Here is a 27,237-nt window from a genome sequence, read left to right as displayed (position 1 = left end):
CAATCAGAGTACACCGGTGTGGTGTTGGCCAAGAGCCCTTCGATGCCTAAGTCAGTAAAATTGTCTCAGGGAGATGCAGAAAATACTGAAATGATGGAGTTTTCTCTCCGAGGAGGTAGGGTGGCGCAGACTCCGAGAGAGAGAGAGAGTGGCGTGAGCCCCTTGGTGTTGTGTTAGGGTTTTTAGGGTTCGGAAGAAGTTACCTTCTTTGTGTCTCCAATTTAGCTTAAATAGCTCTATTAAAAGAGAATTATTCATTTCTTTAAATAATTGGGGGGGAGAGATCAAGGGAATTTAGTGCAATTAACACCCTTGACCAAATGAGATAATTCTAATCCCATTTTCCACGTGACGTTGCCAGATTGGACGTCAAAAATCTGTGTTCCCACAGCCACAGAGGAGGGGGAGAGTAGTTTTTTGCGAGGTATAAAAATAAATTCACCCAATTATTTTTCCTACGGTTACTTTAGGGGCTGATATGTGAGAGAATTCATTTGATGCACTCATTCTTACAGTCCCCAACATCTAATCAAACCCGAATTAGCCTCTCGAATGTTCATCGTACCAGAAAAAGAAACAAAAAAAGTTCCCATCATTTAGTGGTCGTCTTATTCTCAACCCTTGTTGCCATAATTGACTAATATTTCAACGAACGGGAATAAACTAGGTATCATAGTCATAAACAAGGTACAAAATTAGTGATAGACGGTGGAAAGCTGGAACATTCCACACTAAAATCCTACTCAACTTGTTTGGTACATGCACAAGAACTCTACTAGTAGTCCTCTCAGATTCCATGCATGAACCAGGAAAAGAAGAGATGCCTACGGAACAAAGGAAAATATTATGGAAATAAATTAAACCAACCACCAATCTGTTACAGGAAAATCATGGATCATAATGTACATGTTTTACATAAAGAGGAAGATCTTTTAATTTCCAGCCCTAAGAATCTGAAAGGAACATGCTAACCAAAGAAAGTTTCAAAAGAAGCAAAAAAGACACTTCGAAAAGTAAAAAACCACCTTATGAAACTATTTTCTTTTTCTTTTTTTTCTCTTTTTTTTCCCCTCACAATTCTTGAATTTTGAAAATAATCCGTCTATCGACAGATTCAAGAAGACCGATGTCATCGATCGACTGATCCTCGGTTCTATCACCATCAACGCCACCATCATCAAATGAAATGTTCAAATCCAAAGACAAACAAGGGCTTGTTTGCTCTAAAGCAGCAACATCCCTATTGTCTTCTTCGTGATACCCCTGTGACAACTTTTGCTTAATAGGAGGAGAGCAAGCTCTTGATCTCGAACTGAAGCTTTCACAGCTCAAAATGATGATAGCATCTCCAAGACCTACTTCTTCACCACTCGAATTCGTTATCCTTCCTCGTTCTATTGCTCTCTTAAACCCCATTTGTGAGCAGTAGTCTGCTTGCTCCACGTCCTCCACTAAAAACACCCTGTGGGGATTAAAAGACACTGCCTCCGCGAATCTTTCGACATAGCTGCAGCTTTGCTCGTCTCTAGATCTTTTGTTCCTGCAATCCTCAGTTGAATCTGCTCGAGTCGATGAGAAACTACTTAGTGCGATGGAAGTGAGGTTGGTTTGGGAACCGAAAACAAGCCTGGCCAATTCCCTTGCAACTTTCAGTTTAGCTTCCATGTCAATGCCTTGAAAGAACAACCATGTTTCTTCTTTAGTGACATCACTGTAGTTTCCCATCTTGTTCCCTTTTCTTCTCACCGTGCCTGACCTGCATTTCAAGATGGTGCTTGCAATTTCAGGAACTATATCCTTCTGCCATGGGACTTTGGTCTCCAATGCACTGCATAGGGTTTTGAGGTTTTCGGTGTTGAGCTCCTTGAACCTCTGCACATAGTGATCTGTTTCCATGACAATATCACTGGATGAGGCTGAAGTAGGGGTAGAATTGGGATTTGATGAAATTGGTTGTTTGGGACTATTATTCTCTGGAATGTACATTCTCAAACTGGGTTGATCATCAACAGCCTTGTTACAATTAGATCCAGATATCCAGAAATGTTGGTGCCGCCACGAATGATGATGGTGCAAATTAGGGTCTTGTGGTTGTTGTTGCTGCTCATATGAAAAGTTGGAAGTGGAGGAAGAGGGTGAGAGAGAAGAGAATATTGTGAGGGTTTTTTCAGAAGAATTATTGGAATGCTGTTGGTGCATTGAATTGCAAATAGAGTTCCACTTTTTGCAAAGGTCTGAAACTGGGACAGAGTTCTGGTACCCAAAAAAGAGGAAACAAGATAATTGCAAAGGAAAAAGTTAGTTTTGGAGTACATCTATTAATGCTGGGCCATATATACATAGGTAATTATGAAGTTTATTAGGAGCTGAAAGTGTTATAATTAGAACCTGATCATTAGTACTGCTTGGCACTTTGTTCTCATTTTTGTACTGTTGGAGCCATGCAGGAAGGCTTGAAGTGGTGGATTCACTGTTGCAGCTGCTGCTGCTTTGTAGGCTTCGAGCTTCGGCTTCAAACTTGGATGAACATTCTGCGCAGCAAGTGAGCTGCTTGCCTCCACCTTCAAGCACTTGCCTGTTGTTTGTTCCAGTTTCAGCTATCTTGCTTGTAGACTCACTTTGTAGGTCACTGTAAATAGATGTAAAGTTGATGATAAGAACTTTAAATTCACGTGATTTTGAAAGGGAAGTCTGAATTAATGCTGAAGTCATTGTTCACCATATTCCTCATCCAATTAAAAAGGAAGAAAAGGAAAAAGTGGGATGGCAACTTAGAGAGGCTCATTAATTTCAAAAAGAAAAAGAAAAGAAAAAACCAAAACTTACTTAGTAAGTTGTTTGCACATTTTCCTCCAGATAAAAGAGATGTGCCAAAAATACAACACTTTTGAAAAAGAGTAAGCAAAAATTTATCAATTTGTAATTTGCAGTACCTGTCAGTGACAAGACTCAAGCGGAGGCTGCCGGAGGGAATTGTAAGTGGATGAATACCCCAAACAGTCTCCAGTGATGGATGGCCAGATTTGCATCTCATGTAAGTTTGGAAAGTAGCCATCCCCACAAGCCACAGCCTCCCATTCTGATGATCTCCATTCATTCCACAAAGCAAATTCCCAAGCTCCATGATCATGTGCTCCACAGGACAATAATACCCCCTTCCCTGCTCACTTGAACTACTAGCCCTATAATCACTTGTCCACTTGAGATCTCCCACAAATAAAATAACCCCTTTGGCCACACAGCTCCTCACTGTGCTCTTCAGCTCTCCGAGCTTCTGTTCAACCTCTACTCTAGACTGATGTTCAAAAGAGGACAGGGTAAGGGTTATAAATTTTACCTGTCTCAAAGTCTCAACTACATCACCCTTCTCAACCTTATCCATCACTCCTCTAACCACACCCTCAATACTAGCAAGACACTCTCCCACAACCACAATACTTTTCCTTCTCTTCTTCACTAAATTCTCTATAACACTTGTCACATCCTCACTTCTAACTGGCTTTCCATCTTTGACTCCAATACTCTGACCAATTGACGGAAATTGATGAGGATTGACAACTAAGAGACTGTTGTTTTCCTTGGGCTTGCTACTCACAGAAGGAGTTTGGGAATTACATATTTCTAAAGAAACTGCTTGTTCTACATTGCTTTTCACTTGGGTACTAGAAAACCCAGCTTCTCTCATCACTCTACTAACACTTGGATCATCTAAGATGGAAATTATGAGTTGCTCCAACTCTATTTTCACAGCTAGGAGGGGCTGCTGCTGGTTCTCAATCGAACCGCGCCTTTGGTGAGCTTGAGCACGCTTGAATGCAGCAACCAAGGCGTTGGAGATGGAAGACTGTTGGGGGTGAGAGCCCAACATGGGGCTAGAATTGGAGGCCGGGAGGCGGTTGAGGGCAACATTGAAGCAAAGCTCAAGGGCTTTGCATTGGAGAGGGTGAGAGTGTGATTGAAGGCAAGCGGTTCTCAATAGGCCAGTTGAAGAGGAAAGCATGGTGTGTGCAACATGGAGAGGAGTCACCTGGGCATGGCCACGTTGCCTAGCTAGGGTTACTGCTTGCTTTACTATATTTGCAGCCTCTGTGGTTAGACCTTGTTGAAGTGTGCAACCTCCTGCCCTCATCTTCAACTCTGGTGATCTCCTATTGCTTGCTTTGATATATAAGAAAAAAGGAGGTCAAATTAGACGGTGAATTAGTAGATGGAGAACTTGTTGAGATTTTCGGTTCATGGCCTGGTGATCAGTTTAGTCTTGAAAGGGAGAAGTAAGATGGGTTTCGAGAGAGGGGCTGAGAGAATTTTGAACTCAGCTATATGTAGCTAAGATCAATTATATATGGAGTGTAGTAGTAGTGGTAGTATGAGAATTGTTTGTTATCTAGGGATCTAGATGATCATGATGATATAGTCGTGGAGAGAGAGAGAGAGAGAGAGAGAGAGAGAGAGAGAGAGAGAGAAACCTACAAAGAGAGGGTGAAGGGCAGAGGGGGGTGTGAAATTTATGGGAGGGTGGGGTGGTGCTTTTCTTGTGGGTGAGGTAAAAATTGGGGTCCAAAGTCGATTTTGTAGTGGAAAGTGGAATGCATGTGCTGACAAGCAGTACTCTAATGTTGTGCACCAGTATCAAAGGCAACTCAGCTTTGCCTTCTCTCTTTAATTCTTTCTCACACATCAAATTTCATAAAAGATATGGAATTCATTCGGAAGTGCGTCTCTCTCTTTTTATGCAAAAGATTTAATTAATTATTAATAATTACTCATATGGTACTAACCTAGAAATAAACACCTCCTTTTCTAGTAATATACAGAAAATCTTTGGTGTATTATAATAATTTCTGCATAATCTAATTACCAAATTGCAGCCAATGGTATACTTTTCTCCCCCCTTTTTCTCTTTTTCGATATAAAGCTAGCTATAGTATAACAACTAAATGAAGTTTTCATCAAGTAGTTCTTAATTTAGCAGCATTTCTCTTTTCAATGTTAAAATAATATATCCAGTTTTTTGTTAGTGTTATTCTTTTTCTAATGTAAAAGAGATGTTAAATTTGTAGTTCTTTTTACGTGAATTCAAAATACCCTATGTAAAACCAATCGGCAATAGAGAATCTAAATATATATATATATAGTACTGTATTGTGAGAAACTTTCTCCATTAGGAACCCCTCTCCTCGTTGATAGTAACATCACTCTGGTTACTAATCTTCATCTTAAGAAATTGGTGCCGCACGAGGATAAATATATTCAGTAATTAATCCAACATTATTGATATATATTTAGGCATGATGAGGTCATAGGTTTTTGTACTGTACTGCATAATTTAACCAATGAGAGAGAGAGAGAGAGAGAGAGAGAGAGAGAGAGAGAGAGAGAGAGAGAGAATATGTAAGTAAGATGGGATCCGCCAAAACCGAGGCCCTGAAAAGAGAATGGGACTAAATGTCTCAAGGAATCGGGAACTGTGTACGATTTCCTTCCGGACTCAAAGACATGGAATAAAGCTTAAAGCTTTCACCCCCACCATTTTAGTTAGAAATAATATATTTGTAGTATAATGGATATACAACCAAAACCAACAAAGCTAGCCGATGAGATGAGATGAGATGAGAAGAGCTGAGCTGAGCTTCAGCCTTTAAATTCATGAAGAGTCATATGCATGGGGATTAATAATCCAGACATTCCTTCCTCTCTCCCTCTCCTTTATTACATAAAAGTGAAGCTTTTGGACCTTCTTTAATTCGTTTTTTCCCCCTTTGAAAACACATATAATCACTGTGTAAAGAAAAGCCAAATTATAACGATACCATTTTCGCATCTTTTTATATATATATATATATATAACTAGAGTGTACAAATGGAAATCTATTTTAATTATAGAGTGTTTATTTCAAAACTAATTAATTAGTAATAAATTAATTAGAGCTTTATAAACCAAACACAAAGGCAATTGAAGATAATAAAAACCTAAATTAAAGACGGTGTTGCGATTCAATGGAGACGTTTGTAAAAGTTAGCAAACAAGAACCCTACTTGAAAGTTAAAGAAAAAAAAAGCGAACTATAATTAACAACCAATTAAAATTTTCTTTGGTGACTAAAACCAAGTTACAAAATCTCTTTCCTCTCCTCTTCTTCTTCTTCTTCTTCTTCTTCAGCAGGTTCATCAGTCAATCTGATTTTTTTTTTTTTTTTTTTGTGGGCACTGTGTAAGCTTTTTGGTGGCCAGATTAGTTGGTCTTATTCCATAGCACAAAACATAGAAAGGAGAGCTAAAACACTACTCACCACCTTAGCTGGGTGTTAAGCTAATAATATAACATACATATAAAAATTAAAACATACATACACAGATCCTTACACAAAAAACGAGAGATCTCCTGGCTCTTTCATTCCTCAATCATCTTCTACCTTAAGTTAACAAATCAATGTTTTTTTCTTATCCCCCCCCCCAACTAATACATATTTAATTACATATCAATCTTTACTGAGCCTACAATAGCTTCATCAGTTTTTTGTCTCCTTAAAAAGTAGTCTTCTGAAACAAGTTATCTACGCAAAGGATGAAATAGATAACAATTTAGCAATTAATATTGGAGAAAGATAGTGATTAAGGTAACCATACATGAGATTGTTTCTTATTGGAAGCACAAGAAGAATCGAAAATTATATCGATATATAAAATTGCATCTTATATTGTCAAACAGTGTGACGTGCTAATACATATATTAATTTCTTTTTTCTCTCAGAAAATGAAATTATATCACATATACATTATACATATGTTATAAAACTGCGAATTAAATGTGTAATGGGGTTTGTATGAAATGGGAGGTAGGACCCAAACAGTGCTTATATATACAGGTCCAGATAATCCAAAACTCCCCGACTGTTTATTCTAGCTCATTCATTCCCCCAGTCAAAAAGGTTCTTCTATCTTTGTTGGCCTAAAAAGACATAGAAAGCCACCAAATAATTTGAACACAAAGCACTCTGCGTTGCTACAAAAGGAGCGTTTGAATGGGATGAGGAATATCTACGATTACTTAGAAAACACCCTAACCCATTCTTTTCTCTCTCTCTCTCTCTCTCCTCTCTCTCTCTCTTCTCCCAGACACTGGTACTAACGGTTAACCTGGTTTAAAGAAAAGAAAAAGAAAAGCCATGGCCATAACTGCTCTGCTACCTGTTAATGTCTGTATGGACGCCATGAGATTTGTGTCAAAGTGAAAGTTATATTAGGGTCTCGTGTATCTTTTCTCTTCTTTCACTATCAACTGCTTTGATGTGTTATGGGAACACAATGCATTAGAGAGCTGTAATATTTAATTTATTTATTTTCTTGTTCGAGCTCTTCTCTCTTTTGCTTAAAGTAAAGCACTCTCTCATAAAGCATATTAAAAGTAAAATATGGCATTATCTACTCAAAAGGGCCGCTCATTTTATGCTTTTAAGCTTCAAATAAGAGCATCTTTGGCCTATACGTGGCCATGTGGACGAAAGCAATATCCAAGAGAGAGAGAGAGAGAGAGAGAGAGAGAATGGTAGAAAGAAAATGGTGAATAATAAAAAATATATATAGAGCAATAGGGAGGCCCTGGCCGGCCAGTCGACTTTAAAGGTTAGAAATGAGAAAAAGTTGCTCTAATTTTGACATGACAGCCTTGTTAATGTAAAGGTGATGGAATTACGTACCACACACTCCTTTTCCCAAAAGTTTTCATTACTTTTATGCTATTGCTATCTAAATTGTTCTGATTAATTATTAACTTATGTCATCTAATATAATCTTTCATTCATTTTTTACACTTCGAAAGGCGGCATCATATTATTCAATATTCACCATTCACCACACTAAATAATATAACTACATGTATATATAATCAACACTCGTGCTTCAGTTTGCAGATATTTTTGTACCTGTACGTACTTCAGCTGCAGGTTGCTCATCTGTGTTTTTTTTTTTTTAAAAAAAATCTGTGAAAGAGCAAGGAAGGACCGCACTGAAGTGCAGCATTCAAAGAGATACTAGCTTTTGCTGCACTCGAATTTGCACCAGATAAGTTGTGGCCAGTTGAGTTCTGGTCACCAAAAGCACGGCTTTTCCTGCATTTGATTTGCACCAAACATGTACATTTTTTGAGTTTGCTTGCTATGCTATACTGGAGCTGTAACCATCTCGACTGGACCAAGCCTTTTATTCATTTCAAGCGTGCAAAGTTAAATTAATTAACCCTCAATTATATGGCGGGTTTATATATTTTCGAGACGAAAATTAATTAACTCTTGTCGTAGGTGTGGAGAATTGAAGCGCTTTTAGTCTTTCTAAATGCACCGTATGCTACTACGCTATTAACAATTACAAGAGGAACAAAATTAAGTGAAAGCTGAGATTAATCTGAGGTGTTGCTACTACAAAGAGCATTGAAATTCAATAGAACAAACTCAATCAATGAGTCTATATGTCCAATATGAAACATTTCTGCCTCAGTATTATTGAGAAAGAAGATTAGGAAGCCCTTAATTGTTAGCACATATAGAGATCAGTGGTCTGTTATTATAAACAACCTATATATTGTGAACAGCACCCTTAAAAGTGACAGCAACAAAATTTGGAAGAGAAAAAAAAAGAGGGAAAGCCGAAAACAACTAAATTGAGAATGTTGGCAAGCTAACTTACAACCCCTCAAATAAAAACTTCATTCATCTTGGCTCTCTGTCTCTGATAAATTTCCAGGATAACTATCCTGCAGTAGAGGAGCAAGTATGCTCTCAACAGAGGATCTCTGCTTCCTAATTTCCTCGAGTATTGACAATCGAGCTGCTTCGCAAGCTTTGGCATTTGAGAAACCAAGTGTCCATCTCCCATCAGCGGCATGATTGGACATCCCTGATGATTGATGGCCTCTAACTTTAATTTTATGGAGTTTTGGTTCAAACTCTCTTATCTGAAGATGCAACCATGTCGGATGGTCCTCATCTACCTTCGGCTGTTTCAAGTGAGAAACCAAATTAAATTTGTAAAATAATAAGGACCAGAATCAAAGCAATTTCAAGTTCCTTCAGGCCTGTATTATGAACAAGTCTTCAATAAATAATTGTACACTGATCTAGCATCCGCCAAGAACACTGGTCCTAACCATACACACTTCATCAATACAAGTATCATATTACTAAATCAGATTCATTGGCCTGTTGTGCTACTAAAATAAAAAAAAATTCTGAGTTGATATAGCCAAACTTGGCCAGGCTAGAAGCAAATATATACCAATTTTACTTACATTCAATCCAGCCAATGGTCCAACAGCAAGTACTACTCCTCGTTGACTACGGAAAGGATGCTTCTCTGCAAGCAGCACCTTTCCAGTAGTTTCCCGTGCCTTAGGTATCAGGTAGATATCCCTGATTCCGGCATTGGAAAATGCAATTGTACATGGAATTCCAGATCCTGCAAAATGTTGTAGGAAGTGAAATAATTTTAAAAACAGAGAGACAGAGAGAGAGCCTGGATAATATTCAACTTTTACAGAAGAATACCCACTTAAAGAAACCTCTGACCCAAAGCTTGCAGATGCAATGTCTGAAGCATGTGTTTTACTAGAATCAGCAATTGCGCTGCTCATATTCAGCAAGGGTTCTTGAAGCAATTCTCCTTTGAAAATACATGATTTAAGCTGAAGATGGAGAATGAACACCTACATGCATACAAAATACATGCACTCACTGTGAAGTCTAAGAAAATAATGCATGATAAGTCTAGAGTAACATGCAGAACACAATGTATGACTCATAAGATAGTGCACCCATGACTTTAACAGAGAAGATAGTACGAGCATAAACGGCAACAGAAGGCATGCTTTGACAAGTATCAAATCCAAACACATCAACCCAGTTCACTATTACATACTGAACTCAGTCGAATCTACTACTCCTGGATACTGAACTCACTCCATTTTTCCACATGTTCTGCATAATTATGGATACCAACACACCCGCAACATAACATTCCATTCTGGCAATTCTTTTACTTTTCTTGGGCTTTGAGCATTTGGCAAGAGTTGATTTTGACACCAAATTCTACGTTGGAAGCTGATACTAAAGCATGCAAAAGCTCATAAACAAAGAGTAGCAAGGCATGTTAGACCGTTATGGACACCAACACTCCACCAAAGTAACATTCATCTTGGAAAGATTACCACATCAAACTCAGATGTTGGAAATTGAAACTAATTTCAGTGTTTAACAGCTTATAACCGACCAGCAAGGCATCCTCTCTACAACATAAAACTTGAATCTGAACAATCATTGGACAATGAATGAGGATTACCTTCACAGTTTCAACCATCCTTTTCCAAGCGAAGTATGAAGTTGCATCACCTGCAATATGCATATAATATTTAATTCTCTTATCAGGTAACCAAATACTTTATGAAGCATCACCATAGGAAAAATACAATCCTACAAAGAAAAGGCTTAATCAATACCAAAAAATAAAACAATTTTATACCGTCGGTAGCTTGTTGGCTATCATCAAGCTCTAGAACAAAAAAAGGATCTTTGCATTGTGATGATTCCTCGAGAGCTGTTTGCAGCACCAAAATAGATTAACTGAATATAGAATAAATCATGGCTTTTCCTTTCCGGAGAGAAGCTGGTGCCAATATAAGAATATAAAATACTTACTGACACATCCTAACAACAAAAACTTTTAGGAATAGTGATAAACCACCTAAACTCCACATGATATTACTTAAGTTTAATCTGGCAATTTCAACCTCTGAATTTGTAATGATTTCCACGTGTTGGGCTCTCCAATTGTGGGAGAACCAATACATGAGAGAGATATGTTAAGAGTATAAACTGAATTTTGGCCTACCACAAAAACTTATTGTGGAATAAGAGCATGAGATCTTGAGTTCTAATCCTTGCGATTGCAACTCATAATTTATATCAAAATCCGAGGGGCGAGATGTTAAAATATAAAGTAATGTTAGTCTACATCCTAAAAGTTTAACCTGTTTTAATTTTCTGGTTACAATCTAAGGGAATCAAACCCTTGACCTAGTCTAATCCCAACCCATTTCCCCCATCCACCCTAAGGGCTTTAACACAACTTTTTGGAAACAATGATATTAAACTACCACCATTCCTAAAATAAACCATAGAGCATATACTAACTACCTCTAAAAGTGCATACTCAACGCATAAACATAACATGAACCAACTGAGCCCCACCCCCCCGGCAGACAAAAAAAAGTACCTGCTTTACAGTTTGGCCATTCATTTCTTAACACCTCAGGGATATGATCAAACCAGCATCCATCAAGTTCTTTCTGAAGGCATTCACGGGATTGCTGATACGAGGACTGTCCACAAAAACTAGAAAATATAAAACTTTAGAAAGTATGAGACAGGTATACAATGTATTACACAAAAGATCATATGGAAAAATAAACGTGCACTTCAGAGCTGGCTTGTTACTCTTGCCTCAGAAAGGTCAGATGGTGTTCTTCAAACTCTTTAGCAACACAAAGACAGTTTTCATCATGATATGTCTTCTAACTGTTCCTACAGCAATTATGAATGTTTGGCCAAACGACTTATTTAGCCATAACCCAATCTTCACCATCTACCAAACTTTCTACTTCAAAACCTACATATAAAATCCCGCCATACAGTGTGGTCTACCAAAGCTACGCCCTGGAAGGGGTGATGTATTACTAGTCCTTCTTGAGGATTTTCACAAATATCCATCATAATTCTCCTCTGGCTGGAGAAATCTCAACCTCAAGTTTTGTAATGTCGAAGTATTAGCAACTTTAGACTTGGAGCTTCAACAAATTGCTCCTTGAGTAAAAATATGGACAAAGTAAACTTCCTAAAAAAGTTCTTATGCCTAAAAAGATACAAGTGTTCTTCCATCCATCAATACAATCATTGATGGAAGCTGAAAAGAAGAACTGAAAGTTCTAATAGAACACGCACCATTAATGGTTTTCTGTCTTACCAAGCAGAAACGAAAGACTATGAAGGTAGGGAGAATTTGGGAAAATCATAACCAAACAAGAATGATTATCCATTTCTTTCTGGTATGCATCTCTGATGCCAGTACCCTTTGATAATGTAATTCAATAAGAGAGCACATATAGAATAAATTCTACCAAATCAGTTAAATCCTTACATTGAGTAGCTCAAAATTATGATCACCAAGCCCTTTTCCTTGTAAAATCAATAGCTTCCGCAAGAACCACCCTGTATGCCATTGTATTAGTATAGAGAAAGGTGGTTGACTTGCTAAAACCTTCAATAATGCATTTAAAATCTGTAAAATGAAAATTCAGTTCATCACGACACTGAAAGCCACACTGAATTAGGATGCATAGGGTCAAATTTTAAACAGTGTATTTTTATGACCAAAATGACTGATAGATGGAGATATGTTATTTATACAAACAACAGGTGGAAAAGAATTCTCAAAGAGTCCCTATACCTGATCCATATATTTCACTAGAAGATTTCCGATATTTCCATCCACTGCCTGTGAAAATATAAAATGAAAATTTGTAAATACATTTACAAACTCAAGACAGTGGAAGAAATATCATGAATGTTCAAAAATCCATATACAAGACTAGAAAACCCAAAACGTTCAAAAGATTCCAAGTGATATATAAATTAAATATGGGAGATTGTTGTAAAATAAGAGGCGTAGCCTCAAGGAACAGATAAACATAAATGCTGTGTAGTTTTCTACGTGAATAAAATATTTTTCATGTAACCTCAAGAAAGGAAAGGATGAAATATTAGACTCTCTTCATAATGTTATTAGTATTCAAAACACTATTATATTATCTACCATAAATTGATCTCCAAAGAGAAAAATACCTAAGGATACAAAAAAGCTAACAGCAATGAAATCACCATATATGCATCATAATATTAATGGTAATAAATTCAATGGCTAATTATTTTACAACCACCTGATATAATCGCACAAACAACTGAAGCACGGTTAAGAATCAAACAAAAAAAAAAAAAAACAATCATAAAGATAATTTGGAAAAACACAAAGGAGAGAGAAATTTTGTAAAAGAAGCCAAAATGGACAAAATTGCCCTTATTTATTTTTGGATTTCCTAAGGAATCCTTTACATTTGCATGTCTTTGATTTGAAAGTTGAGAGGTTTTTCTGTCTTTTTTGAAAAAGCTTTGGCTTTTTTCAAAAGTGAAATTTTTTTTTTGGCTAAAACCTAAATTTACTTTTTTATTAGTAAAAACTACTCACTTATTACCAGCTGCACAGATGATTTGATAGTTAGGAAACCCTTGACAGAAAATATAAGTTTGTATATAATAAAAAATTGAAGTTTAATACTCACAATCATATTTTGCATTCCATTTAAGCCAATCATTTGAGCTAGTAAAGGATGAAGATCTGCATTAATGCAAAGACAAATCAAAGATATGAATGAACAACACTGGGACATAGAAAATGCTCATTTTTATTTTTTTTAAAGGCTATATAGACCGATGCATTGAAGTTATATCTCAAATCTATACAACAGCCTACTCTAAGTTAGTACCTTTTGCTTCTGCTAAAATAAATAATAAGAATAGTGATGCCAGTGATAGACTAGGATTGTCAGAGAAAACATGTGCTAGTATTCCACTCCTGCACCAGGAAAAAAATTTCATAATAAGTTAGAATGTCCTTAGTTCATAATTCTCATCATTTTATAATAAAAACATTAATTAACCTGTAAAAGTAGTTTATTTAGAAGTGAATAGATCCTAATCACTTTACTTTCCTAATAGTAAGATACAGCTGAATGAGCGGAAAACAATAAACACACCAAAACTAAAATTTAAGAAAGAAACAAAGCTCTCTTTCTCTCCTTTTTTTTCTTTCTTTTTTTCTTTTGAGAGAGTTATAAGAATGAAATGAAATGGAGAAACAGAACAACCTTTTATTAGAGGCAGTATCTCTAGGGAGGCTACTGTTTTCTGCTCCTTCAGTCTCAGGACTAGACGATACTACTTTTCCCATTTCACTCAATATAGATTTAGCATGACTAATGCTCTCAGTTGAGTCCCTTTCAATAGCATCTCTCACACTTGATGTCATATAAGGATATAAAATAACTCCAGCGACAGAGTTGAACATGCCTTTTCCACCAATGACTTGAAGAAGACGAGACACAGTATAGAAAGACGTGACTGCGGATAGATTTGAGCCCTGGAGATTAAATAAAATGCCAAATCAATACAGCATATAGGAAAAGTATATCATCATGAATTCGATCTACAACTAATGTAACTAAAATGACTGAGTTGGCACTGGCTCGATCACATTTTTTTCTTCATGTTTTTACTATTTTTCATATGTTAAGTGGTTTCTAATTTTCTGTTTTTTATTATCTGTTGATCATTATACAATCATATATAACTATATTCTTTTTAATCAAACCCAGATCTGAATGGGAATAATCTACGTAATTCTAAATGTAATTGGACTACAGATAAAATCTTTAAAATTGGATACAAATTTAAATGATCATCTTTAGGTAAGGTAACAAAACATTAATCTGGCAAAAACCAGAATGGGATCAGATCTTTGATCCAACCCATTGGCAGTTGTGAGCAAGGTGTGGAACTTACTGTACTTCAACAGATGATCAAAATTAATCCAATCAATAACATCAAATTCTTAAAAAGAAAATAGTTATATATGATTGTATAATGATCAACAGATTCAATCTTAAAAAGACTGATGCATCATACAGCTAGACGTCATAAATAAAATTCCTTTTTTAAAATTTGTGCTCTTCCACCAGATCCAGTTAGCTAGGAGTTTCAAAGTGGAGGTTTCTATTATATGAGTTATCATATAATGTACTACTTAAAAATTAAGGCACCAATGGAAACCTCATATATAATATCAGATATTATATTATATAGTGCTAATACATATTTACAGAAAAAAACAAAAAATTCAGGTTTTTGGTAATAATCAGTCAGTAATCAGTAAATGTGATTTCAGGTTTCGATTTGTTACAAGTGGTTGCCAAAACCTAGAAATAGTAAGTTGAAGATCAATTGATCTAGTAAAAACCAAGACAAAACACAGCCCCATACCAATCATACATTATGAAAATCAACCAACCATATTGGATTGCTCCTAATAGGATAAACCACACTGTCCAAATTTAATGTGCACTTACTCAATTCTAAATTTTCCAAAAGGAAATATCTACCAACCAAAAGTATTATTGTTTCTCATGAAGTAGATAAGAATGAAAATGAAGCAAATAAGAGAAAGAACATCTCACATTGCTCTGCCCTAACTGCAGTAATGGGAGTAATATGGGAAAGATTAATATTCTGAGAAGATTTTCAACGACTACTGTACTCAAACGAGACTGGCCAACTCCAAGCATGTCGTTGAAGTAATACAGATCATCGACAATCTTATCAGTTTCCAAGAGTAGTTCTTTTCTCTTTTGATTTGTACGCATCCTGCATCAATACTTAATAGTTCAGCCTTAATATGCATATCACTACCAGAATCTTTTTTAAACAAATTGAAAGACACATACTCTGTAGCATGGACAAGGGCATCTAGATGAAAAAATTGATTGCTTAAGCTTGAAACCAAGTCTGAAAAATACTTCGAGACTGGAGGAGTTGTTATATATTGATAAACCATATCATCACTAACTGCACAACCAAAAACAAAAAACTGTATTATATTACCAAAAATGTAATTGCAACCCAAAATTTGCTACATCTCTTCTATTAGCAGCTTCGAAAAATAGTGATAACCAATAACACATTACCATTATATATACTGAGAGTTAGTGCACGGATAGCTGTCTGAATCATCTTTTCCCCATGGTGGGCAAATTTGAGAGCCTCATTATACAGGGGAAACGAGACTACAGAATCCTGCAATTGAAGGGAGACATAGAAATAAAAATTTATTAGGGGCCATGCTGATCAGCCATGTACATTTAATAAAACTCCCATGCTTTACATTTATCACCCTTGATATGCACGTTACTATTACGACTGAAAACGCATAAATCATGAATGGTGAGTAAAACTTATGCAATAAGCTTTAACTTACCCCATAGACCTTCAGAAGAAGGCAAACTGTGTCTTTGTTTAATTTATTGCTCACTGCTCTGATAAGAGAGAGGCAGAGGGATCAGAAAAGTATAAACTTCGCAAGTAATGAAAAAATAAAGCTAAAACTGCATCACAAGGATAAAAACTCAAACCAGTTCAATTATTTTAGCAAATAACAGTTAAAGATGTTAAGCCTTATATGTATGTGTGTGTGTGGGTATATATATATATATAGAGAGAGAGAGAGAGAGAGAGAGAGAGAGAGAGAGAGAGAGAGAGAGAGAGAGAGAGAGACCTCAAAAATGATACATAATATAAGGCTAGATCTCCTCCAAATTCAAACTTATGTCCTATAATGTTGTTGATATAGTCATTGCTAAAACAATAGTCTGCATCAGAAACCATCAAAACGTCACCAATAAGTACAAGCAATAAGAATAACCAAATGACATAGAAAAAAAAAAAAAAGACAAATAACTTATTTTCCAACATGATTGCAGATACCAAAATCTTCTGTAACTAAACATTGAAGGAGTAATGCATTTAGCATCTTACAAATTGAATGGTCACTATTCATGTTTTGAATCATTATACTCAGATACTGAAGCAACGGTGCCTCAATTCTTGAATTTTTACTGATCTTTAGCACACGAACAAATTCTGCTAAAACTTGGTACTCCATAAAATATCTGCACATAAGTTATAAATAACAATTAGAATACCAACAAGAAAATGGAAAGCATACCCATAGAGAAGGTTTACCATGAAAAATAGTTCATACTCGAAAATCAGTGGGTCTTGTCTATCGCCATAGGTAACTAGCTCCACTATGGACTGTAGTAAATCAATGACTAATTCCTGGTAGAGAGTTGGAGTGGGGAGAGAGAGAGACATATTAATTAAAGTAAAAATATAATATAATAAAAGGTTGATAGTTTACAAAATCAAACTAAATGAAATTATAGAAAAGTCAAAACAAGTTACCCTGTTATGCCAGTCCACAACTTTGATCTGCCGCAGTTCATTGATGACGTACCTATATCCATAAACAAGATTTATTTATTTTTAAGTATTAATAATAAATTATGATGATGGTGATGATGCTAATCAAAGGAAATTGTGTGTGCATGCTTTTCATAAGACTTCTCTACCCTCTCGTTCCCTCTCCTATATATCTCTACTTGTTCTTCCTTTTTCTTCCAAAAGTACAAGCAACACCATACTGCTTGGTTAATGCACAACAAATCTACCAATGGTATTCTATGTCCTATGACAAAAATTTCATTCTATGGTTCGGTCCAATATAGACATTTCCAATTTATTTCCAAAAATCAGGTTTCGGAAAGTGGACGAGGAACTAAATTTAACTACCACCCTCTATACCCTCAAATGTAAATTTATATACACGTTCAGAATAGCTCCATTTGCCCGCCATGTTGTTCAGGTCCTCCATTTCCCAGCCCAACAAGCCATTCGCTCAGCACATTTGGGGAAATTGAGGGGAAGAACATCATGGAGCCTTAATTCAGTGAGCATTGTTCAACTGAAAGAGGCCAAATTAGACCATTTCTGTTGCAATTGCTCAATTTCACATACAATTAATTAGTTTAAAAGGGGAACTGGTATAAAAATTCATGTAAAACCCTAACTGATGGGAAATGGAGAGGAAGGAGGAAGCTTACTTGAAGTACTGGAGAGAAAAGCGGTCGATGGAGCGCCACAGAGAGCGCCACATGGCGGTGATGGTGATGGCGTTGAGCGATCAGAAGCGGAGGTTGAAGACTAACTCGAAGAGCGTTCGTTGTGTCTTGTGTCTTTTGGTACGAATTGAACGAAGGGAGGAAGGAGAAGGGCGTTTTCTTCTGGTTGCTTTGGCTGTTTGGTGGATTGGCGGATTGATTTTTGTCCCAACTACCTGTCAACGTCCCCCCCTGGAGAGTCTACAACTGTAAGCTAAAAATAGTATACGTGTCCTCAACGCAACGCACCGGGGAGTTTATTATTTCGACTCACTACGAATTGATTCAAATATAATTTGTATGCGTTATTAAATGAATTGATAATACCATGGGGACATTCTCTACGTATGAAAAATAGGTTTTTTGACCGAAATAGTTCTATCCGAGTTCTATTTTGGTTGTTGGACTCTTTTTTTCGTGTCAAATTGATCCCATTGTCAAACTTGCAGTCAAATTACGGGGGTAAAATTGTCATTTTAGGAACTAATCTCCTCTCAAACAATCAGTCCAGCACTATAACGAACATTTCCCTTCATATGCCGTTACTCTCTGCCCCAAATTGAAATCCTAAGCTTTGGTTTATGCCAATTTCTTTGACTTTGTTGAACTAGGATAGAGAGGAATGACTTACAGATGGAAATGTTCATAGCCGGGTTGGTCATTTGAGAGAATTGTTGCCCAAATTGATGATTTTACCTCTCAATTTGACCCCAAATTTGATGGTGGAACCAATTTGATATTATAAAAAAAGTTAGAGGCTCATTAAAGTGAAAAATTTAGTTGGAGAACCAAAATAAAACTCAACATAAGTTTAGGGATTTGTAGAGAATGTCCAAGTTGTATTATCAATTCATTTAATAACGTGAGGACACACACGGCAAGGAGCTTATAATTCAAGTGGTTAAGAGCGTTTACCCATGCATTCGAGATCCTATATTTGATTCACATTTCCCCAATAACGCTAGTACATGACACACGTATAGTGTCAATTTACTTGAATTATAATACATCTACAATTATTAACAAACTCAATATGTATTATTATTTGAATGAATTTGTACGAGAATAAAAGCATACAAGCAAATGGAGAAGACATCATAAAGAATGCGAGTGTGAAAATTGCTTCCCCCAAAATGCGTGGAATTTCCAATTTGAGACCCAAAATATTGCAGCGGAAAACTCTGATCTGGTGCACTGTTGTGTTCATGGGTCATCAAAAAGGTTCTTGGCCCAATATTACCAACAAACAAACAAAAAAAAGTGTTGTTTTCCAACGATTTTAGTGGGCTTTAGCCTGAGTTTGACATGGATCTTGCTTAATTTTTAGCCCAAGCTAGCCCCCAACCCATTGAGATGAGTGCTCCCTCAAAAAAATAATGCGCCATATTTTCTTTTTCTTCATCTTCATCATTAAAAATAGTGGAATTGAAGTCCGATTGAAACTTCACAAGCCCATGAATAAACAACAAAACTGAAAAGGCGACCAAAACTAGTGCTATGTCAAGAGGGCAACCAAACTTATTATAGAAGAGTACAACAGAAGTCGCCTTAGAGCATCTCCAAGAGAGATGTCAAATACCAAACATCAATTTAAATTTGATGGCTAATGTGGCAATTTGATATCTTACACACTTTACACTTCACCCGATATGTCAAATTAAGTTATTATTTTATTACATTTTAGTGTTGATTTATTTTTAATTTTAAAAAATAATAATAATAATAAAATATTCATTTGACATCTTGCTTTTGGGATATTAAAAATAACATCTCAACCTCCAGTCTTCATTCCACATCAGCTTTGACACATCGATTGGAGTGATGTGAGATGTTATTTCTAACCGTTAAATGTCTATGTGGCACTTTTGACACATCAGTTGGAGATACTTTTAAAAAGGCAGGTTAGCCATAGTGTAGAATTCGAATTTGGGATTTTTATTTATTTATTTAGCATTGAGAATATAAAGGTATGTTTAGTATCCTACTCTTTTTTTTTGGTCGAATGATTTGGTATCCTACTTGGATTCAATTTTATAAACTCAAAACCCGATTTTAAGTCCAAAGCCACAAAAACCTATTTGGTAAACCCAAGAAAAACTCAAAAACACCCTCATTATTAAAAACACAACAAAAAAAAAAAAGTAGTAAGATTTTACACAACCAAAAAAAAAAAGTAGTAAGATTTTATACTCTCTCTCTCTCTCTCTCTCTCTCTCTCTCTCTCTATCTCATCTCTATCTCTTCCTCCCCCTCTTCGTCTCTATCTCTCCTCCCTCTCTCATTTTCCTTTGTTAATTTCAATTTAGGAATTTCAATTTGTGAATCAAGGGTTTCTAATTTTCTTTTTTAAATTTTAAATTTTTAGATCTTAAAAATAGTTTTGAGTTCAATACCAAACAAGTTTTTAGATCTTAAAATCACTATTTGAAAACTCATGTTTTTAAAAAGAATCATAATTTTTAAATTTACTTTTTTGAGTAGAATACCAAACAAAATCTAAGTTTCACGAGTCTAAAAGCTAATTGGTCCAACTTGTCTATACTTGGACTAGAAAATGGCCCTTGAAGTCAAAAATGAACTTCGCAAGCAATCACATAATCATGCTAAATCTAGTTCCATTGTTTTAGTGTATGAGTTAAAAATATCGTCGTTCAAAACAATATTAAACTAGCGGTAGAAAGGCCTCAATCAATTGATTAAGTCAAAGAAAACATGACGACCATTTCATTCGCCATAATTTTCATGCTCTCCTTCGTAGATAACATGCGAGTGTAAAACATACTCCAACCTTCTTTTTCCATGGACTATAATTATGCTTAATGAGGAACAAACTTATTAGCATGGACTATAATTATGCTTAAGTATGCTAATGGTCTTGTATAATCAAGTTGTGCTGTTGGCAACATTTAAATTTATACCATGAAACGACTACTCTTTGTACCTACAGGCAACTTCTAATCTATTATATTCCTGTATATCTTGGCAAAAACAAAAATATTCCTGTAAATATCTTTTACTATATATATGTGGCCCCATTTTTAAAAATTCGCGTCTGGGGTCCCAATGTACGATGTGACAAAATCACAAGGGGCATAAGCTGTTGTTTTGTACATCAAGAGGGTAAGACAGATGTAAAATTTTGGGAAATTTTGCTCATGTACCCTACAATTTTCCCATTATATCCAAGAATTTACTTTGTTGGATATTATTCGATGTGTCTGAACCGTTGATGACCATAATGTCAATCTCTTGAATGTCAACGTTATCTAGCCCAATGAAAAAAAGCATTAATTTGCCGATTAGTAGTCTCATATTCGAATTTCCATAACATTTTAACAATGCGTGTGAAATCTCCACAATGTATGCATGCATGCTCGACATTTTTAACTAAAACATCTCCAATTTCCAAAGTTGGTTTTTAATTATGCAGGTCATTATATTATAGTTGACCAATGAGAGGGGCATATTAGTTAAAGAAGATTTGGAGGATCAATAATCTTCCACCTCCATGTCAGAAAAGAAAAGTGTCCACCAGCAGGATTAAGCACTAAAGCCACCACACACTTTATTTGGCTAATAAGGACCAAGCGAGTAGAGATTCCAAAAGCAACATAATTATAATAATAATAATAAAATAAAATAAAGCCTTGAGGTTCCAATTCCCACATCCATGTGCTCCCATGACTCATTGCTTTTGTTCTTATTATCTTCACTCACATGTCTTCAATCTTCAACATCACTTATCGTCCAGGACAAATTGGAAAAATTTGTGTTGTCACAACTTACAGGACTGACTTTCACTTTGATATATATTTCTGTAGGGCCATTTCCCATATTAGGGTTGCAATATGCTCATGTCCAAAATTGTAAGCATCTTATTTTCAACAGAACTTGTGATGAGTATTTTTCACTCTTTCACTTTCTACGTGTGGAAAACGGGAGCAAGAATTGTGACATTGGTCATCTCTATGCCCACCCAACATTCTATCCTTGACAATCAAGTTAAGTTCCTAAGCATCTTCCAATTTGATTTGCTACGTCAACATTCAATCTCTTTAAAAAAGAACATGACATATATACAAATTTATTTTGTATAGATATGTTCTCGTTTCATTTGTCGCAAAAAATTTCGTGTTTACAAATACACAGGCGATAAATGATACATTTGCCTTAAAATTTGCCTTGTCCTTTAAACTTTGTTGGTTACTTTTCTAACTTTATCTTTGTACAACTGTTGGGAAAAATGTGAGTCATAACCGCCAGCCATACCTCTCCATTCATGTTTTGTGTTGTTCTTATTAGCACTTGACAAAAACACTACCCACCATTGCCCAAAAAGAACAGATAGAAAAAGACTACCCACCAAACCAACGCATGGGAAACTGTAATGTTATTGTAAAAAAGTTGTCAACACTTAGCACAGTAGATGGGAAATAGATGGGCTATGACCCCCTCATATGCCAAACAAATTAATTCCACGTGTGGTCCTAGTTATCAATGTATCTGTTTCCTTCTTTGATGAGTTAAGCTAACCCTAATGAACAGTAGAGGCTTTCCACCCTGGCCTAGTTATTTTTGGGGACCTCATTGGTTCATATCATCAAATGCTTGCACATGAATTATAGGTGTAATGTATAACTGTATGCATATGTTACATGTTACATCATATGTCTATTTTCTGTTGAAAAGGTTATAAAGTTGGACGGAGAAGTTCAACAATTTTTTTTTAGAGATTGTAATTGAATTTCAATTACGACCTATTCTCTTGTCACACAAATGCTTAAGTTATCTGATTGTAAATCTAAACTATCTAGTAAAATAAAATATCATCATGATCAATAATTCAGAATTAAAATATAAAAATTTAAGAATAATTTACTTATGTACAATTTGACACGATAATATTTTACTAAGGATTTTACGGTTTCACCATTAGTTACATGCTTGAAGGCACACTTGAAAAGCTTTGTATGCATCTCAACAATAAGGTAAATAGTTTCATGTGGTTAGTGACATGTGAGTTTCACAAACGTGTTGGACGGTGCTGATTAATGTTAAAACTCTCAACTATAAAGACAACCCATTTGCCAACTGTGGAGTTGAGAAAAAAAGTTTGCATTTGCCGGTGAACTAGGGAACTACCAAACATGTACGCCAATCTACTTGTCTAGCCAACTTAATTATATATGGCCTTCTTCTTTTAATCAGATTTGAAATCATGTGAATTAATCAATAGATTCAATACTATGCACCCACCAAGGTTAGGTACTATTAATATATTGACTGATAAAGCAAATTATATAATACATTTTGAGCCCTAGCCTTCTAACATAGAAAATAGTAATACTAGACTGTAGTATATAATTACAGACTCGGGCTTAGCCAAGTTGGTTAAAGTGGATGTGCTCCCCACTCTACACCCGAATTCGAATCCCCTTCACGTAAGATCACTTGTATGAAAAAAGAAAAAAACATAGCATATAATAGCATAGGTGCATGAAACTATTGATTAGAGTAAATGAGCTGCCTTGTTGGTCACATAGTAGAGTCACAAGAAAGTTAGGCGAGAAGGTACAAATTGATTATGGAAGTCAAATTGATATATAATTTAACCGAAAGCAACAAAAGCGCATATCTTTGTTTCCACCGAGGAAAAGGTAAAATAATGAGTAACTTTTTCTCTTACTAAATTGCAAAGTACTTCTATGCCCTTCACAATCAGGATTTCTTAGAAGTAAAAAGACTAAATATTATGTTTCTAAGAGCATCTCAAATTAAATTATTATTTTATTACATTTTAATGTTGATTTATTTTTAATTTAAAAGAAAAGAAAATAATAATAATAAAATATTCATTTGACATCTTGCTTTTCGGATGTCAAAAATAATATATCAACCTTCACCTTCATTCCACATAAGCTTCGGTTGGAGTGATGTGAGATGTTATTTCTGTTAAATATCTATGTGACACGTTTGTGCACATCGATTGGAGATGCTGTAAAAATTAGGTGTTTTGTATAAAGCAAAAAGAAATGTATTTGGTGATTCTTACATCAGCTATATATTCACATGATGAAATATTTTGATGCAACGGTCATATGACTTATTTGTATCTATATCTCTCCTCGCGTAATGTAATAATGTCACATACTATAAAACCTCATGATGGAAGTTTCCATGGATATAAAAGTGAGGTGGCACACAAGTTTAATACAGAGAACTTTATGCAAAAAGATACCAAATGTGACTCATAAACGTGACATGTGACATTGGTATATATATAAAAAAGCACTTTATGCAGCAGCGCTTCTGCAAATTGTGTAAATTATATTACCCTTCTCTCTATTGTGATAAATCATCACTAATCTAAGGAACATAATTAATTTGTCCTTGCTTAAATCTGCACAAATATTTATTGTCATCGTTGTCAAGTCACCGCAGTAAATTTGTGCACCTCTTATTTTCTCTACAGTAAAAAACTGCAAAATGGGCAGCTTTTATTTACAGCTCTGTTTTCGAAACCCAAACCTCTCATGCTGCAAATCATACTCCACATGAAAATTCTGCTGCTGATAATTGCCCAAAATAATCGCAGGTCCACCATTACCGCCTGGACCTGCAACCCCATCTGTAACAATGGTCAAGCACACAACGCCTGAGCTTGAAACCAGAGAGAAATAATTCGTCAATGGCAATTCCATCTTGGCACCACCTTTGAATTGGAAGACCAATTCTGGGAAGTCAACTTTCTTCTCCTTTGAAATGTCGAAGCAGGGCCTTAAGCCCGTTTTGTTTTCCAACTCCTTGGCTCTTGTGTAATTCGCCATCTGGGCTTCGAACTCTTTGGCCACCAGTTCGAAAACCGGCTTCTCCATGAACGTGAAGGTCGAGCCTGAGTCGACTATGGTGCCGCCACTGCTGTCAGCTCCAGGAACCAGAAACTTGTAGGGGATTTTGACGTTCTTGTTGCCCACAATGACTTTTCTGAGCATGATGTAATAGTATTCGCGGAAAGCGGAGTTTGGAGGACCTGGGTTTTTCTGAAATGGGGTGGAGCTCAAGCTTTGAAGTCTGGTTTTGTTTCTCTGGCTTTCAGCGATGGTTGGTTCTTCTTCAGAGCTTGAGCTGCTGCCACTGCTGCTGCTGTAGAGGACAAGGTCGCTGCTTTGTGGGGTGTCGTCGAATTTGTGAGAGACTAAGCAGTAGGAGAATTTGGAGAGGCCCATTTGGGCAGGCAGCGATTGTGGTCCGCGGCCAAACCCAGCAATCCCAGAGGGTTGGCGGATCGAGAGGAAAGAGCAGCCGACGAGAAAATCCGGGACAATTTTCTTGGGAAAATTGAGTGTCTCGGAAAGTAAAATCCCAGCTGTGGTGCCTGAACCGTACTGGATTATGTAAGTTGGGCAGGTTTGCGAGCAGTTTTGGGGACTCGGGTTGTTGCAATTTGGGCATTTGGATTTGACTTCTGGGCCAAAAATCCAACCACATTTGGGGTTTTGGCAGCCGACGATTTTGGATGAGGAGGAGAGTTTGGGCTTGAAAGTTGGAATTTTTGCTGGGTTGATGTTTGGGAATTGGCATCTGGAGCAACTGTAGCGTTTGGTGCAGGGGAACCAAACAAGGCTGCTTCCTGTGTCCATAATGAAGGAAGAGGTTTGAGGGGGTGTCCCAAAGTTGAGGGAGACTGAGTAGTCGCCATAGCTGTGAGGAAAGAGAGGGACTTGGGTGAGAGAAGAGTTGGGTTTTCTGGAGTTTTTGATGTGGTGAGCTCTGGAAATGGAGGCAGAGGCATGGAAGCTGAGGGCTTGGAGTGGATCTGGAGATGGGTAGTTGGGGAATGGGGAGAGAGGGAGGGTGAGTTTGGAGGAGAGGGTCAGAAGGAAGAGAGAGAAGAGAGAGGTTAGGGTGAGAAGGGACTTGGGATTGGCCATGGATCGTGAATTGTGGCAGGGTAGCAAGAGATGCTGCTGCTTTCTGTAGGTTGGGTTTTGGTGGGCTTCTTTATAGTGAAAGAAGCCAAAGCTGGAACAGAAAAAAGGAGAATCATGTTCGATTTGGGCAATAAAACTCCCCTTGTGCTGCACACAATTAACAGGACATGCCCCTGCGTTACAAACCTGATCTAAAACATATATAAATACGTACTTCAACGGCTAATCATCGTTTGGGAGACTGACATAGCTACATGTATACGATCGTGCTCATTATAATTCTTTTTCTTTCAGTAATTTTAGAGTAGTATCTTATATTTACCAAACAAACGAGGTTTATTTACCCAAAAAACTATCGCACTTGCGATTTATGCTAGTAGTACCATAACGCAATTTCCACTGCATAAACGATTCAAGTACTTTTAAGATTGGCTTTTATTAAGAAAGAAGAAACAACATCTTCAAAAGTTATAATGATTTTAAACTTTCCAACTCTTTACCAAACTTTTGTCATAAAAAAAGAAATGTAAAGCTCTGAATGGGTCGGATGTGGTAGCCTCCCATCCCCCTTAACTTTTCCGTATCAAGAAAGCTCTGAATGGGTCATGCCTCCATTAAGTTTCCTTCCCCTGTTTTTTTTTCTTTGTTGGTAAAATGCTTACTTTATATTGGGAAGCTGGAAAACCACAACATGATGATTGGAACTTGGGACAGCTTAGCATGGAAGGAAACAGCAGGCCAGACAGAGAGTACATGAGGTAGGGTAGCCTTGTAATTTCATGAAACCCCAGATCCATTTAGGTAGAGTTTAAAATATTACAGTTACCTAGAAACCGCCGAAAAGTCTGCGGTAAAAAACAAAACTTGTAGCCGTTTGAAAGAATGATTACATACAGTGGTCAAAATACGCGGCAAGCCTCTCGTCTCATTACCGTTGCCAAATACATCCGACGTGTCGTATATATGATGAGATTGATAATCCTCTGCTTCCGAGCTCACCGTAAACTACACATGGTGGTGGGAGGAGGGACCCAGAAGAGCATCAGCGGTGTGGTGCGCTAGGTGTTATGATCCGGATGAAACGACAATCAATTGAATCAGGACACGTGATTATGGGGAGCGTCGTCGTGTCACTCTCACACCTCTAAAAAAATTATTTTTTATCTTGTGTGTGTCTGTAGATCACTGGTTTTCAACGGTCTCCCGAAGCCGAAATCTTAACTTCTAATTTACGGAGAACCTAAGTCCACCAGCGACCAGTTATATTGATTCCCCTTTCTTTTTTGTTTCTTTTTTTTTTTTTTTTTTAAAAAAAATTATGAAGAGATTAGTTACTCTCACCACAGTGTCAAGCATACCACAATCTTGAGGAAGAACATAGTGGCACCCAACTACTAGCTATCACCAGGTATGAATTCATATAAAAATTACAGATCA

At 36.5% G+C, this 27,237-nt stretch overlaps 3 protein-coding genes across 5 annotated transcripts; all 3 read right to left on the bottom strand.

The window, feature by feature from the left end:
• Positions 1 to 829: 829 nt before the first annotated feature.
• Positions 830 to 4,476, bottom strand: LOC103341703 (Double Clp-N motif-containing P-loop nucleoside triphosphate hydrolases superfamily protein). The gene is made up of 3 exons (XM_008245237.2): positions 2,934 to 4,476; positions 2,389 to 2,629; positions 830 to 2,253 (listed from the first exon to the last, which is right to left on the bottom strand). The coding sequence occupies exons 1-3, from the start codon at positions 4,127 to 4,129 to the stop codon at positions 1,072 to 1,074; spliced, it is 2,619 nt and encodes an 872-aa protein (XP_008243459.1). The 5' UTR covers positions 4,130 to 4,476; the 3' UTR covers positions 830 to 1,071.
• Positions 4,477 to 8,465: 3,989 nt separating this feature from the next.
• LOC103341704 (protein TRANSPARENT TESTA 9-like) lies at positions 8,466 to 18,019 on the bottom strand. 3 transcript variants are annotated; one of them, XM_008245240.2, is made up of 20 exons: positions 17,813 to 18,019; positions 17,115 to 17,166; positions 16,912 to 16,988; positions 16,686 to 16,819; positions 16,426 to 16,519; positions 16,129 to 16,186; positions 15,839 to 15,947; positions 15,599 to 15,719; positions 15,332 to 15,518; positions 13,967 to 14,238; positions 13,586 to 13,674; positions 13,382 to 13,437; positions 12,493 to 12,540; positions 12,184 to 12,324; positions 11,263 to 11,368; positions 10,510 to 10,584; positions 10,330 to 10,379; positions 9,544 to 9,697; positions 9,284 to 9,450; positions 8,466 to 8,992 (listed from the first exon to the last, which is right to left on the bottom strand). In XM_008245240.2, the coding sequence occupies exons 1-20, from the start codon at positions 17,863 to 17,865 to the stop codon at positions 8,702 to 8,704; spliced, it is 2,334 nt and encodes a 777-aa protein (XP_008243462.2). In that variant the 5' UTR covers positions 17,866 to 18,019; the 3' UTR covers positions 8,466 to 8,701. The 3 variants fall into 3 exon arrangements, with proteins under 3 accessions (XP_008243462.2, XP_088898414.1, XP_016652127.2); XM_089042288.1 differs by lacking the exon at positions 13,382 to 13,437 and having other exon boundaries at positions 12,184 to 12,254; XM_016796641.2 differs by lacking the exon at positions 17,813 to 18,019 and having other exon boundaries at positions 16,893 to 16,988; positions 17,115 to 17,145.
• Positions 18,020 to 24,113: 6,094 nt separating this feature from the next.
• Positions 24,114 to 25,847, bottom strand: LOC103341705 (Eukaryotic aspartyl protease family protein). Its single transcript, XM_008245241.2, has one exon. The coding sequence runs from the start codon at positions 25,798 to 25,800 to the stop codon at positions 24,367 to 24,369; it is 1,434 nt and encodes a 477-aa protein (XP_008243463.2). The 5' UTR covers positions 25,801 to 25,847; the 3' UTR covers positions 24,114 to 24,366.
• Between the last annotated feature and the right edge of the window lie 1,390 nt (positions 25,848 to 27,237).

The sequence above is a fragment of the Prunus mume genome, linkage group LG8, assembly GCF_029339155.1.
Source record: "Prunus mume cultivar Tortuosa linkage group LG8, ASM2933915v1, whole genome shotgun sequence".
NCBI lineage: Eukaryota > Viridiplantae > Streptophyta > Magnoliopsida > Rosales > Rosaceae > Prunus > Prunus mume.
This window is presented reverse-complemented; position numbering and strand designations above follow the sequence as displayed.

Excerpts from the sequence above, each read along its gene's own strand:
- LOC103341705 (XM_008245241.2), bottom strand. The coding sequence starts at position 25,800 with ATGGCCAATCCCAAGTCCCTTCTCACCCTAACCTCTCTCTTCTCTCTC.
- LOC103341703 (XM_008245237.2), bottom strand. The coding sequence starts at position 4,129 with ATGAGGGCAGGAGGTTGCACACTTCAACAAGGTCTAACCACAGAGGCT. Across the intron at positions 2,630-2,933 it reads TTGAGTCTTGTCACTGACAG|TGACCTACAAAGTGAGTCTA; the intron begins GTACTGCAAATT and ends ATCTATTTACAG. Across the intron at positions 2,254-2,388 it reads CAAGCAGTACTAATGATCAG|AACTCTGTCCCAGTTTCAGA; the intron begins GTTCTAATTATA and ends TTTGGGTACCAG.
- LOC103341704 (XM_008245240.2), bottom strand. The coding sequence starts at position 17,865 with ATGTGGCGCTCTCTGTGGCGCTCCATCGACCGCTTTTCTCTCCAGTAC. Across the intron at positions 15,948-16,128 it reads TTCTTCTGAAGGTCTATGGG|GATTCTGTAGTCTCGTTTCC; the intron begins GTAAGTTAAAGC and ends CTTCAATTGCAG. Across the intron at positions 12,325-12,492 it reads TAGTGAAATATATGGATCAG|ATTTTAAATGCATTATTGAA; the intron begins GTATAGGGACTC and ends TTCATTTTACAG.